We start from the raw sequence: 13,475 nt of genomic DNA on the forward strand, positions 1-13,475 counted from the left end.
ACTAGATATTAAGTGGCCTAAACGACCATAAAAAAAAAATTTTTTTTTTTTTTTTTTTTCATTACCAATATCTTTCTAACCTAATCTGCCATGGGCTCCATTTGTTCCAGTTGGGTAGTGAAATGGAGGTAGAAACATACGAGAAAGAACCAATATAATGAGCTTAAGTGTTCAATCTGTATACTTTAAGGTACAAATCATGTTCATCACTCTTCAACTCGACGAGGGAATTCAGTCTTGTACTCTTGTAGCCTCAAACCATGCTGCCTGAGGGGTAGTCCACCCTAATAGGAGAGATTAAAAGTAGATTACCATTAAAATCCTTCCAACTTATTAATACCACTTGTATTCATAACCATTAATCATTCCTTCTTCTTCTCTCCTCCCCTCATCTTCCTCTCTCTCTCTCTCTCTCTCTCTCTCTCTCTCTCATGAAATCAATCTCTCTTTCTAACCCTCACTACTTCCTCCATCTTGGGTTCCATCCAATCCTATTTTTATGTTGGATATCATTGTCAGGTCTCTCTCTCTCTCTCTCACCCTAATTTAGATATTCTATTGTTCTCTCTAAATTCCTATCTTTTAATTTGTGATTTTTTTTCTCCATTTTTGGTGTTTTTGTGTAGATTTGTTGTTCAACAGAAAAAAAAGGAAATATGGGAGGAAGAAGCTTTAATTAGATAAAACAAAAGAGAAAGGGTAGGAGAATGGGTCGTGTTAAACTTCAGATAAAGAAAATAGAAAACAATACAAATCGACAGGTGACCTTTTCAAAACGTAGAAATGGTCTCATCAAGAAGGCTTATGAACTATCCATTCTCTGTGATATTGATATTGCTCTTATCATGTTTTCTCCCTCTGGCCGCCTCAGCCATTTCTCCGGCAAGCGAAGGTACTACCTCATCTCTTAATCTTCCTTTCTTCATATCTTCCTTTATAATTTTTCCAATCCTGTAAAACTTAAGTGATTCCTTATTCTATCTATATGATCATATTACGTAACAATAGTCCAACATAGACAAAGAGTATTTGTAGTATTTAGGTCATCTACACATTGCGGACTTTTTTACGTTAGGTGCCCACAAACTTAACACTGTATTAGAGCCAAGCCCACATGTTATAGGCCTAACCACTACACTTGTGAAACAACTCCCCACAAGCAGATACCTAATGGCTAATAGGTCAATAGAACATCATAGGTCAGGAGCGTGTGAGAACAATTTCACATGGATAAGTGGTGCTCTCATAACTAATAATATAAATTTAAGTACTCCTTACTCATTTCGAGGTGAATACATATTATGGTTCCAAAAGAACATCATATTTTCGTGTGCATATGCTTCGTACCTCCACAGGTTATAAAGATGCCGCAAGAATAAGTTTGCCTCCATGGGATGCTGTGTTGCATAAATATCATCCCTTAGACGACGTAATTGGTTGTGAATCAAATACCAGAAAACTTAATGTTAAGTACTATATTTAGATGCACACATGAATCAAGTACTCACACGTGTTCTACATCGCTCAACAAAATGATTTTGTGTTAAACTCAAATACTATACTACACGTACAGGCATTTGATAATAAATTTACCTAAGCAAAGGAATGTGTTGTTACTAAGTAGGCCTCTTAAGTTGAATTTTGTCAAACTACAATTTCCTAGTAGACACATTATATTCAACTAGTTCATGTGATTTCTTCATCCAACGAAAGGCACGGGCTAAACTAAAATACGATATACGTAACAGAAAGAGAGCAATAACGATTCATGTCGACAGACAGAAGTCTCAGTATCTTAATACCAAATTTAATACATGGAAAGTGGTTGTTTTGGTCAAAAGAAAATCATAATAACTAAAAAAATCTAGATAGAAGTACCAAAATATTACGTGTAATAATAAGTAAAATTTAACATAATATTGATTATTACTATTCAGGTCATTTTTCTATTCCTAAAGTACCCTTACCACTAAAAGCACCCTCTAAAAACATACATAAACTTTTAAGTTTATTCGTCTTCTCCTTCTTCCTGATTCTTCTTCTTCAAACCAATCTTCTTCTTACTTCTTCACAAAGTACAGAAGTTCTTCAAACTACGGATTGAAAAAACTGTCCAATTCGCCATCTTCAGGAGAGATCTTCATATTTATTTATCCCTAAATTTCAGAAACTAGGTTAAAATTAGGGGAAAACAAAAATGACAGATGTTTCAACATCTTCTCAAGATCAACAACTACAGAATGTCACTACTGCGTTCCTCTTCATCTTTTATTAAATCATTGTGGCGATCATTTAGGGTTTGTACTTTGATAATTGGTAAAAAGGACTTTGATACTTTGATCTTTGCTAGTTACTTGTTTAAAGTCCTTCTTGTTTGAGATTCTTGATGAGAGATGAACTTAATTGGTCTCTAATAACCATGCACATTCTGTTAGATCACTTTCTACTATGGCTTTTAGATTATATTGTTGTCTGTATATTTTTCTTCTCTTTAGGTCTTTAGGCTAATTCTTATCTTATCAAGAATCAACTGTTGATGTTGATGATGACGTGCAACTATGATAAGGAAGAAATTTTTCTGATTTGAAGAAAAAACTTCAATGTTTTTTCTCGATTAGCAAACCGAGTTTGCAAAATCTTCAACCCAAGATTACATTCTGCGAAGTTTGCAAATGAAGTTTACATTTTGCAACCGCAGTTTGCAGTTTACATTTTGCAAATCCAGTTTGCAATTTACATATTGCAAACCCAATTTGCAGAAAACAGAAAAAACGATCTGAGTTTTGGAAAAAGGGTGGAAGTGGATCTTGTTGGAGAGCTAGCGGATAATCCTTTCTAGATATATAAGTTTTATTAAAATCCGATATTTAATGAAAAAGTTATATGTATTTAAAATTTAGAAGAAAAATTAAAGAACTGGTTACACAAAAGGAGGGTATTTTAGTCTTTATATATTTTTTGGCCTGAATAATAATTATGAAATGCTTCATGCTTTTCTCACTCATATTCAATATTATTTTGACCAATTATTAAACCCCCTTTGCTATATTCAAGATGTTGACACTATATTCGAGGTGTTGTCAACAGGTCACACTTTGCGTTTTTGTACTTTAGGTTATCAACTAACAAAAAATACTATTTTCACCGTCATTTTTTATGTCATATAACTAACTTAACACTATTAGAATTAATCGGACACCCCTAATTTGGATGTTGTTAATGAGTTCAACATTTGCGGGGCGGTAATTATAAGGCCCAAAATAGGGAAGTTAAAGAGAATCAGGACTAATACTAAATAATAATGAGGAAAGACACCAGTAGGTAAAAATACAATTTTACCCTCCAAAATGAAATTTTTCGCCCAAATCAACGTCAAAAAACAATTTTGAACAATTCTTGGTTTGCTCTCAACAATTTTGTAAATTTCTGAACAAATCTTAGTTTGTCTCAACAATTTGTAAATTTATGAACAAATCCGTTTTTGCTTAGACAATCTTGCCAGAATATTTTGCATTTTTCTCTTTTGCATTTCACATAGGCAAACTGACACAAACATTTTGGTTACAACATTTTTCGATTTGTCTTGTGAAAACCTAAATGGTTTTCGCATTTTTTGTTTTGCTTTCGACATAAATATTAAGACTAAAGCATTTTTTATTTGTCCTTTACAAAAATTAAAATGTTATGCATATTGTCCTTTGTATTTAACAAATCCGTTAACGAACAAATAATATTTTGACTAATACATTATATATGTTGTTAAGAACATAATTATATATGTCGCCAACATTTTATAATAAGTCGATACATTATTATAGATATTGTCAACATTTTATAACAACACAATGATATATGTTGTTAACATATAAGAGTAAAAATGGAATTATGAAAAAATATGTTGTCTTGTTAACAACATATTTGCATATGTTGTCACCATTTTGAAAGATGTTAAAAAAATGGGGGTTTTTTGGCATTATTATTTTTGAGTGTTTTTTTTTTCCTATTAAGGTCTAGAATATTGGGTTTTTCACTCATTATTTATTTTTTAAATGGTCTCTTGCACCCAACCGCTAATATTTATTTCAACTCACGATTTAAATTATATTTTAGATCTAACCATCAAAACGAATTTGTCTATAAAATTAATGATTATGTGATAATCGAAGAGATAAATTGAAATAGCCAAGATGATAATTTAATGTGGTCCGTCAAAGATCTCCTCCATAATATCGACTTGCACCCATAGAGAAACTAATAATGGATTTATTAATAGTCACCACAACTGTAGGTTTGATTCGTTATATCGTTCAAACGTACTGCATGAATTAACTCTAGAACCCCACTCATATTTATAGAGTGAATTAAGGTTTCTTAGTTTCCTAATATTCTAAGTTAATATAGAAAACAAGATAATATCTATTAAATTAAATATTTTTAGATAATTAAAAGAATCCTAAATATATAAAACTTAATCTTATTGATCTTCAAATATCTTTAGACTTTTCTTCTTACAACTCATGAATCTTGGGTGATTGATGAAGGTGATTTGATGAAGGTGATTAAATCACATCCATTTTTTTTAACTTTGGAAAATTGTATGAAAGCTTGAATGGGGATTGAAATTGAAACATGCTCTGATACCATGTTAAATTCACGATTATTTGATAATTATTGAGATAAATTGAAATAGTCAACACGATAATTTAATGTGCTCAATCGAAAATTCTATTATATCGACCTACATCTACCGAGAAACCAATTTTGATTTATTCATAGTCACCGCGATTGTGTTTGATTCGTTACATTTATCAGACATAACTGAATGAATAAAAAGGACCCACCTCATATTTATAGAGTAAGGTTTTTAATTTTCTAATATTCCTAATTAATCTATGAAACAAGATAATATCTATATAATTTTATATTATTAGATAATTACAAGAAATATCCTAACTATATGAAACTTAACTTTAAGGTCTTAAAATATCTTTATACATTTCTTGATAGTCGGATCTCGTCCCTCCATCCGTCACAGGTACCTCAATATTTTCAATAATTCGTTCATCTATGTGAAGCAAGTAAAAGAAAAATATCAAAATATGTATGTGGACTTTCTCTCCTTAACCAAATTAGTGTGAACTCATCAAAATTGGCGGATGAATAACTTATGCATCCATGTCAAGTAGGTCAAATTATCAAAATGTACTTGTTAATAATCTACTCATCTGTCAAAGTAATTAATAGACCAATGGAACCATATTAAATTAGCTCTAACGGTATGTCACATTAATATTTTGGTTTATTTGTGACCCAAAGTAGCGAAACTGTTGAACTTTGACCAATACACAACATGTGCAACCTTTGCAACAAAAAAAAAACCTGCAACATTTCCGTGGCCCAAATGCAAATTATTTCTATTAGAAATTGTCAATTTTACATGTACGTACTTATTCGGTCTTTGTTATTTATCAAGAAAATTGTTATGATCCTTTAAAAAATAATTGGCAAGGCTGAACATAAGTGTGCAATCATCTTTTTGTCCATAGATTTTCCTCTTATATTTCAGATCATTAAATTCCTAATAGTGTGCAACTAATACGTTTAGCATATTGTAGTCTTTTAATTTGATTATAATATTTTCGTTTGTGTTTGTAATTTGAAATTATACTTCATGACTTTAATTTTGACTATCGACTTTCAGGATCGAAGATGTGCTTACTCGATACATAAATCTTCCTGAACATGATAGAGGAGGGTAAGTGAGATCTAAATTTGTATAATTTCACTACAAAATCACTAATTGTTTACTTTTTTTTTTTTCCTATTTTTGGTATATGCAGGATTATACAAAATCGAGAGGTAAAATTGTGACAAATTGTTTGTTCTTCTTTTAAAAAGTTAATTTTATTGAATATTTTGTTTATATTTTCGTGTTCAAGAATAACTATAAATCCTAATAAGGTGTAATCGTGCATGCATGCAGTATTTAATAAGAACTTTAAAGAAACTCAAGAGTGAAAGCGATATAGCCCTTCAACTTGCCAAGTATGTTCATTTATCATTTAATTCGATTTATTTATTTTAGTTATTTTGTTATTTGTAGGTAATAATAATGTTAAGCATTTACTTTTTCTAATTATGTCACTTTTATGATATTTCTTTTTGCATGGTTTGAACTAGTCCTGCAGCAATCAATTCAAATATTGAGGTAACAAAATTGGATTTCCTTCTCAATTAAAAGGTTAAAATGATATTAATGAATTTAAACTATTTTATTTATTTTAGGATCTCCATCAAGAAATCAGTAGACATCAACATGAAATTCAAATGATAGAAGAGCAATTAAGGTTAGTTATGTCTAGTATTATTATTATTATTATTATATTTTTTTTATGTGTTTCTTTTTTCATTTTATTTGATTTTTGTTTTACTAAAAACTTGTGAAATTTTTTAATAGGATTTATGAGCCAGACCCACTAAAGATCTCATCAATGGCTGACATCGAGTCATGCGAGAAAAACTTATTTGATACTATAACACGTATCACGGAGAGAAAGGTAAAACCATTCGGTATTATAAATCAATGTCTATTTAAAGTCTAATTTTAATTTATCTCTTATGTGTCGCTTGCCAATATACAAGTAAGTACCTTTTGATTTCTTTAAATAGAGAAGCAAAAGAGTTACTTAAGGTAAAAATCTCGGACCTCGATTAAAATAAAATTTGATTTTATTTAAAATTATACATTTTTATTTTTGATTTTAAAGTTAAGTTACTTGAGTTAAATACAAAGACGAATTTTACTTAATTTGACCACCACAACAAATTTCCACCACCACACCTCCACCTCCACTCCACCTCAACCACTAACGTACCTCCACCTCCACTACCACCACACCTCAACCACCACCAACCATGCAACCACACATCAACCACCACCAACTATGCCACCACACCTCAATTACCACCACAATCACACTTTAACCACCCCACTTCAACCACCACCTATCAACCACCACCATATTTTTAACACCATTACTACATATGTCACCAGGCCGACTACTACCATATCTTCACCACTGACACAAAACCATTTATGTGACCTCACCATTACCAAATATACCACCCACCACCATTACCACCGTCATTATACCACCACACCATCACCGTTATAGTACCATACCTTCACCTCCACTCCATCACAACCACCACCACCACTGTACCTCCAACATGCAACACAACGACCACCACCTGCACTACAACCACCATCACATGCACCACAACCACCACAACCATCACCACGACCACAACCACAACCACCACCTCACCTCCACATGCACCACAACCACTTCCTTACCGCCAACACGCTTTAACTTCCATGCCACCATACCTCAACTACCGCCACCACCACGCCTTAACAACCACTCCCTCAACTACCATCATATTTCCAACACCATTACTACTTATATCACCACACCAATGGCTACCATACCTTTACTATGAGTACAAAACTACTTTCACCTTGACCACTCACTTGATGACAATGTCCACACCACCACCACTACTGCCACTATATAACCACTCTAATGATAATCAATATTTAACTAAAATAATATGGGTTTTTTGAGCTTACCCCGTTATCACTAATTGTTAATTGAGTTTACCCCCCTCAATAATGGGTAATTAAGCTTACCTCCTTAGATTTACTACTTTTGACAAAGACACAAAGGTTGTGTTTGGCGTACACGAAATAAATGTGACTACCAAGAACAATTATCCTTCAATATGATCACTCGTAGTTATTCGACCTTACTTTATTATTTTATTTCGTCGGTAATATGAGTAGCAAAGATGGATTTCGTTTGTACATTATTTAATTTATGATTTTTTATCCCATGCCAAACATGTTCTTAATAGTTTTGCCAAAAATTCTTAACTCAAGGGGGTAAGCTCAATTACTAATTACTGAAGGGGGTAAACTCAATTACTAATTAATATTGAGGGGTTAAACTCAAAAAACCCAAATAATATATTTGCGGCAAGAAAAGAAAATTTAGAATTAGAAAAATGTTACCAAACTAATTAAATAACTTTTTGATTTATAAGTAACTATTTTGCCAGACATATTTTTGATTATTTTTTACTTTATTAAAGCAAAAGGACTTCTACTATAAGTACAATAATTTTTACTTTTACTTGCTAAACAACACCTAAGTATTCTTCTCATTGCAGAAATATTTGTTGAGTAACCAACAAATAACTTCATATGATCCTTCTGACATACAGGTAATTAATTTATAATTATAATTATAATTATTATTATTATTATAATTATTATTATTATTATTATTATTATTATTATTATTATTATTATTATTATTAAGTGGTGCAAGGGTTTTTAAGAGAACACATAAATCTCACCAATAAAATCTAAACCTATCTTTTGACTGGAAGGGAAAATATGGTAACCTTTCAAAAAATCTAATTCACAAAATATTTAAAATCTAAGATATCAACATGACATGTCATATGAACTTGAAGCTGATTTTTTTATGGTTTGTTTTGGTGTGCCCATGAGCCATGATACGATAAACTGCGAAGATCATTTTCATATATAAAAACAAGGTTATCGTATTTCAAGGATTATCCATTTGAGAATTGATGTAGATTGTTGCACAAGCGATAAAGTAATGGAATCCCATCATTATAATTATGATAAACTAAACTAATTTAAGCTACATTAACTAGACAAAAATTATGATAAACTAAACTAATTTAAGCTACATTATGGAAGATCTATATAGAAACAACATGCTAAACTCATTTTATAAAGTTTTAGACTCTTATAGATAAACACAAATTAGGAAGAAAATAATTACTAAACCCCAGTTTCTTTGATTGCTACTAATCGTGATCTCATAAACTTAGAAACAAATAAAATATCTGAACTTGGAAAGTCCTAAACAAATAAAATACTTCAACTTGGAAACTCATAAACAAATAAAATACTTAAACTTGGAAACTCTTAATTCTAGACGTGGGTGACGTGGCCGTAAGACCCATCTAGACGTGGATGGTCTCCTTCATACTCCCCGTCCGAGATTGAACTTTCCCTCAACTGAGGATCAACCATGCGATCCTTAATTTCCATTTTGCACGTGATGCTATGCCCGGTTGGCGCGCCACCGGGCATAGCATCATTCGTGCAAATTGGGTTTTTGGGTTTTAGCTTGAGCATTTCCCAGAGCGTCGATCGATCCCCTTAAACTGAGTTGTCTCTCTATTAGACTCCTCTTTCGTCACGCTTTTTCTTGAATTGTTCAGCGTGCCTCAAACCCTTGACCCACTTTCTTGATGAAATCCAAGACAACAATTCACCAATAATAACATATTGACCTGAAAGGTTTTAGGGTTTCAGTATCACGGGAGAATATTATGCGAATAATATCTTTCTCTAGCTTCAATTCTTTTTTAGTTAAATGGGATTTTTCATCTGCATCTTCATCGTTGATTGAATTTGTATCTAAAAGAAAATCTTCTAAACTTTGTGAAAGCAATGAGTTTGTGGTTAGATATATAGGACGGATTTGTAACTTACTCATTACGCTTTGAAGGAGATTATCGAAGTTGTTGTTGTATGAACTCATGTTTTGAAGGGTTTTGAGGGTTTTTGTTTGATTTTAGGATTCCCACCATTAGTAGGTAAAGTAACAATATATTGAGAATCTTATTCAGAACAAGAATTATCTTTAGAAGAGGATTCTGAATTTTTGGGTGAAGGAGTTACCTCATGTTTCTCTATAGTTATCTTCTTTCTTCACATAGTTAAGAACTTTTTGATCTGCACCATCAAGCTTGTCATTGTCACCTTTTTCTTTCACTGATAAGATATTATGTGCGGGTTTCTCGAAGCAGAACAAGGATAACAAGTTTCTTATGCCAAACAAACTCATAAGTATTATGTCCAATTCCAACATCGAAAATCCATGGTCTTCCAAAGATGAGATGACAGTTATCCATATCGACAATATCGCAGCAAACATAATCGCGATAATCGGAAGTAATAGAAAACGAGAAGGTGCATTGTTGGTTTACTTCCAATTCTCCTCCTTTGGTGATCCCACCTACCTTGTATGGTTGTTGGTGCTCTTGAACACTATGATTGAGAGCTTTAGCGAGTCGAAGAGAGATCATGTTTTCTTCTCCACCATTATCGATAATAAAGTCACAAATTTTGTTGTTGATAGTTAGTCTAGACTCAAATATTTTGTTTCTTTCTGAAGGATCTGGTGGTTTAGTAGGAGTGTGAAGGGTATGGAGGTATAGTGTAGCCGAGTTGAGGAGGGTGGTAGAAGAAAAAAATTTGGTCTTTGTACTCGGATTTTTCATGCTCATGATACCAGTTGACGTAGATTGTTGCGTAAGCGATAAAGTAATGAATCCACCATTAGAATTACAATAAACTAAACTAATTTAAGCTAAATTAACTAAAAATAAAGTTGCAATAGAGGTAATTTTTATTCAATTTTGAAGTTCTAAATAACAAGGATAAACTGAAATCATTTTATAGAGTTTAAACTCTTCTAGATAAACACAAACTAGGAAGGAAATAATTATTAAACTCTAGCTCCCTTGATTGCTACTGACCCTAATCTCATAAACTTATAAACAAACAAAATATCTAAACTTGGAAAGTCTTGAACAAATAAAATACCTCAACTTTGAAACTCCTGAAATAATAAGATACCTAAACTTGAAAACTCTTAATTATATACCTAGGTGACTTGGCCGTGAGACTCATTTAGCTGTGGATGGTCTCCATCAACCAATTTGTCTTATTTTACTTTGTACAAGAACATGAATGTTCAACATTAATAATTGATGTGCATTATTCTTGAAAGATGATACATATATAATATATATGACTAATTAGGGAGAGAAATACCAAAATGACTAATTGCAGATGTACATGGATCCACAAGAAGGGATGGGAAGTACCTCATTCAGGAATGAAGTTGTAAATTGGATGCCTGACCATCAACACAACCCTAACCAGATTTATGTGGAATCTCACTCTCTATCTCCTCTAAGGTATTCAGATTTCTAAGCCTTTTCTACAAGCCCCTCCAGTACTCCAATTTGTAGGATACCGCCTACTTGGTTATTTATTTTCTTGCTTTCATGCTGAAAATGACTCGAAAATGAAATTATCCATACGTGGTTGCCTTAATGAAATTGGGTTTTCAGATTGTACTAAAATTTCAGGGATCATCAGCCGAACATTTTTCATGAACAACTGCAGCATGGGTCAAGCTTAAACGTTGACCCACGCAGCATGGGAGAGTGTCACGTCAACAACCAAACAGAAGGCAATCTTCCTCCGTGGAATCAAACATACACATCTGCAGAACTCTTCTCGACACTCTTGCCTTCCTCTTTTTCTCTTATCCAGGTACACTGAGAGTTACGAGCACTTGGATTTTAGAACTCAGTAAACTATAGTCCTTTCTTTTTCCAAGCCAGATTTGAGTCTGCCTTGAGATTTGATTTGACTTGAGTCCTATATTAATTATTGTCTGACTCGTTTAAATGACTGATTCGACTTAATATTAGAACGAATCGAATTAAGTCTGAGTCAGATGAGTCTAGACCATGAAAAAAACAATGAACACATGATGAATGATGACAGCATGATGGATTGGTGGGATCAAACATGCAACCAATGATGCAACAACATGAGCAAGTAGAGACACCAATAAACTGTTCACAAGGGCAAAATATTAACAGTGTTGATGTTGCTGATTATAACACCAACGTTCACCAACAAATTCACAACAACAACATCAACTTTGAATAGGGGAAGAGCATTGAACTTGACGTTCTCGCTTGCACTTGGCTCGAGCTTACGTTTTTATCACAGTCCACCTAAAGGTATGCAAAGATACATGAAGATACTAGAATACTTATTAAATATGCAATTCACATCTCCGCAGTTTTCTTGTGTACTTGCGTAGGAAATTTGAAGCGAAAGACGTAATGAATGAATCAGAAGTCAAAGTGGAAAACCTACTTGAAGCAGAATAACATCGTATTTGTTTGTGGTGGAGTATAGTTATTTCTCTTGAAGTTTTGATTTTTATAATCATGTAAAGAGTAAAAATTACAAATAAACTAAAGGAAATAAAATAAAAATCAAAGTGTAATGTATCTTTGAAGTTCAATTCGGAATAATGAACTCTAAGTTGAAGTTCGTAATGTTCATAGTTCAAGCTACTCTGTACTGAATGGTCTAACATTCCATAGTTATTTATCAATATAATTGTCACCACGGAGCTCCAAAATATAATTGTAAGCGTATATTTAAGAATTTTACGATTGATCATTGGGAAAAAAAGAGCTTTCAGATATTCATAGAAAACTAAAGATTACATCATCACATAGAAGAAGTTGGATCATTTGGAGATTATCAGGTGCTCAGATTCTAACTATGTTGGATGTCAAAATGAGAAATTTGTATCATGCTACATTTATCAATTAGCTGGAGGAGATATATCTTGGAATAGTTCGAAACAGATGACACTCATATCTTCCTCCACAATGACAACAACATTTCTTGTACGTGTGAAACTAGCAAATTTGCAATACAAAACTACATAGGCAAATATTGGTCAACCTTGACGAAACCAATAGAGAGGTGGACCAGGAAAAACTCTGCCACCTGATTCTGGAAACGAGAAGTCGACACGAGTCTCGTAGGCGCTTTGATCCATGCCCTGACTTAAAGGTAAAAAAATGTGGATCCGAGTGTCCTCTGCTATCTGAGCTTTGGAACTAGAGGTGCGGAAGTAAGCTCGACAGTTTGAGTTATGTTCTGCTTGAGGCAAATGTCGTTTATACGAATGGCCAGATAGCGCCGAATATCTCCTGGCCTTATTTCAAGAAATAATCATATCCACTATAAGTAGAAAGATTTTATTAACGACTTTGCCTTGTGACCTCCTTTAAGTAGGTGTTTCATTAACACCATGTAAGCCTATATAAACGACACAAGTTCAACCTAAAAAGGGATCTGATCTTTTAACCTTCCACGATTGACTTATTGTAGGGATTTATACCCTTATACTAGTGTTTATAGCGGATAACGACATCTAATTTCTAACACTAGTATCCCCAAGATCATCATGCAAAACTAGTAATTAAACTAATGGAGATAGTAGATTACCTTAATCGCTTTTTCCCTCGAACTAGTTGAATTGATTAAAGAAGACCAAGAGCTTCAAGTGTAGCTCCTCTACTTGGGACACGAGCAATCAACTTGATCTCCACCTTGTTGTATAGCTAGCACACCAATGGTGGTTGGAAAGAAGAACACCTTCTTCTTTGACTAGATAGATAGTAATGGGAATTATCTCACTTTCTCCTCTCTACTTGATGTGGTAGAGTAAGAAAGCTTAGAGAGAAATTCCACACCTTAT

The 13,475-nt window shown here is 32.9% G+C and overlaps 1 protein-coding gene across 3 annotated transcripts; it reads left to right on the plus strand.

The window, feature by feature from the left end:
• The first annotated feature begins 456 nt into the window (after nucleotides 1–456).
• LOC147530775 (agamous-like MADS-box protein AGL104) lies at nucleotides 457–12,341 on the plus strand. Of its 3 annotated transcripts, XM_086650297.1 has the most exons (13): nucleotides 457–519; nucleotides 627–892; nucleotides 5,702–5,755; nucleotides 5,841–5,859; nucleotides 5,984–6,045; nucleotides 6,181–6,208; nucleotides 6,286–6,347; nucleotides 6,458–6,557; nucleotides 8,233–8,286; nucleotides 10,964–11,091; nucleotides 11,266–11,452; nucleotides 11,690–11,931; nucleotides 12,015–12,341. In XM_086650297.1, the coding sequence occupies exons 2-12, from the start codon at nucleotides 708–710 to the stop codon at nucleotides 11,855–11,857; spliced, it is 1,047 nt and encodes a 348-aa protein (XP_086506423.1). In that variant the 5' UTR covers nucleotides 457–519; nucleotides 627–707; the 3' UTR covers nucleotides 11,858–11,931; nucleotides 12,015–12,341. The 3 variants fall into 3 exon arrangements, with proteins under 3 accessions (XP_086506423.1, XP_086506425.1, XP_086506424.1); XM_086650299.1 differs by lacking the exon at nucleotides 457–519 and having other exon boundaries at nucleotides 570–892; nucleotides 11,994–12,341; XM_086650298.1 differs by lacking the exon at nucleotides 457–519 and having other exon boundaries at nucleotides 571–892.
• The last annotated feature ends 1,134 nt before the right edge of the window (nucleotides 12,342–13,475 follow it).

This window comes from Eschscholzia californica, unplaced genomic scaffold, assembly GCF_041429995.1.
Source record: "Eschscholzia californica isolate CP2 unplaced genomic scaffold, dmEscCali1.0.p SCAF_6, whole genome shotgun sequence".
NCBI classification, from domain to species: Eukaryota; Viridiplantae; Streptophyta; class Magnoliopsida; order Ranunculales; family Papaveraceae; genus Eschscholzia; species Eschscholzia californica.

What these genes read in the sequence shown, in the direction of transcription:
- LOC147530775 (XM_086650297.1), top strand. Translation starts at nt 708, where the DNA reads ATGGGTCGTGTTAAACTTCAGATAAAGAAAATAGAAAACAATACAAAT. An exon ending in ATAGCCCTTCAACTTGCCAA is followed by an intron (nt 6,046 to 6,180) that starts GTATGTTCATTT and finishes GGTTTGAACTAG; the next exon opens with TCCTGCAGCAATCAATTCAA. An exon ending in CACGTATCACGGAGAGAAAG is followed by an intron (nt 6,558 to 8,232) that starts GTAAAACCATTC and finishes TTCTCATTGCAG; the next exon opens with AAATATTTGTTGAGTAACCA.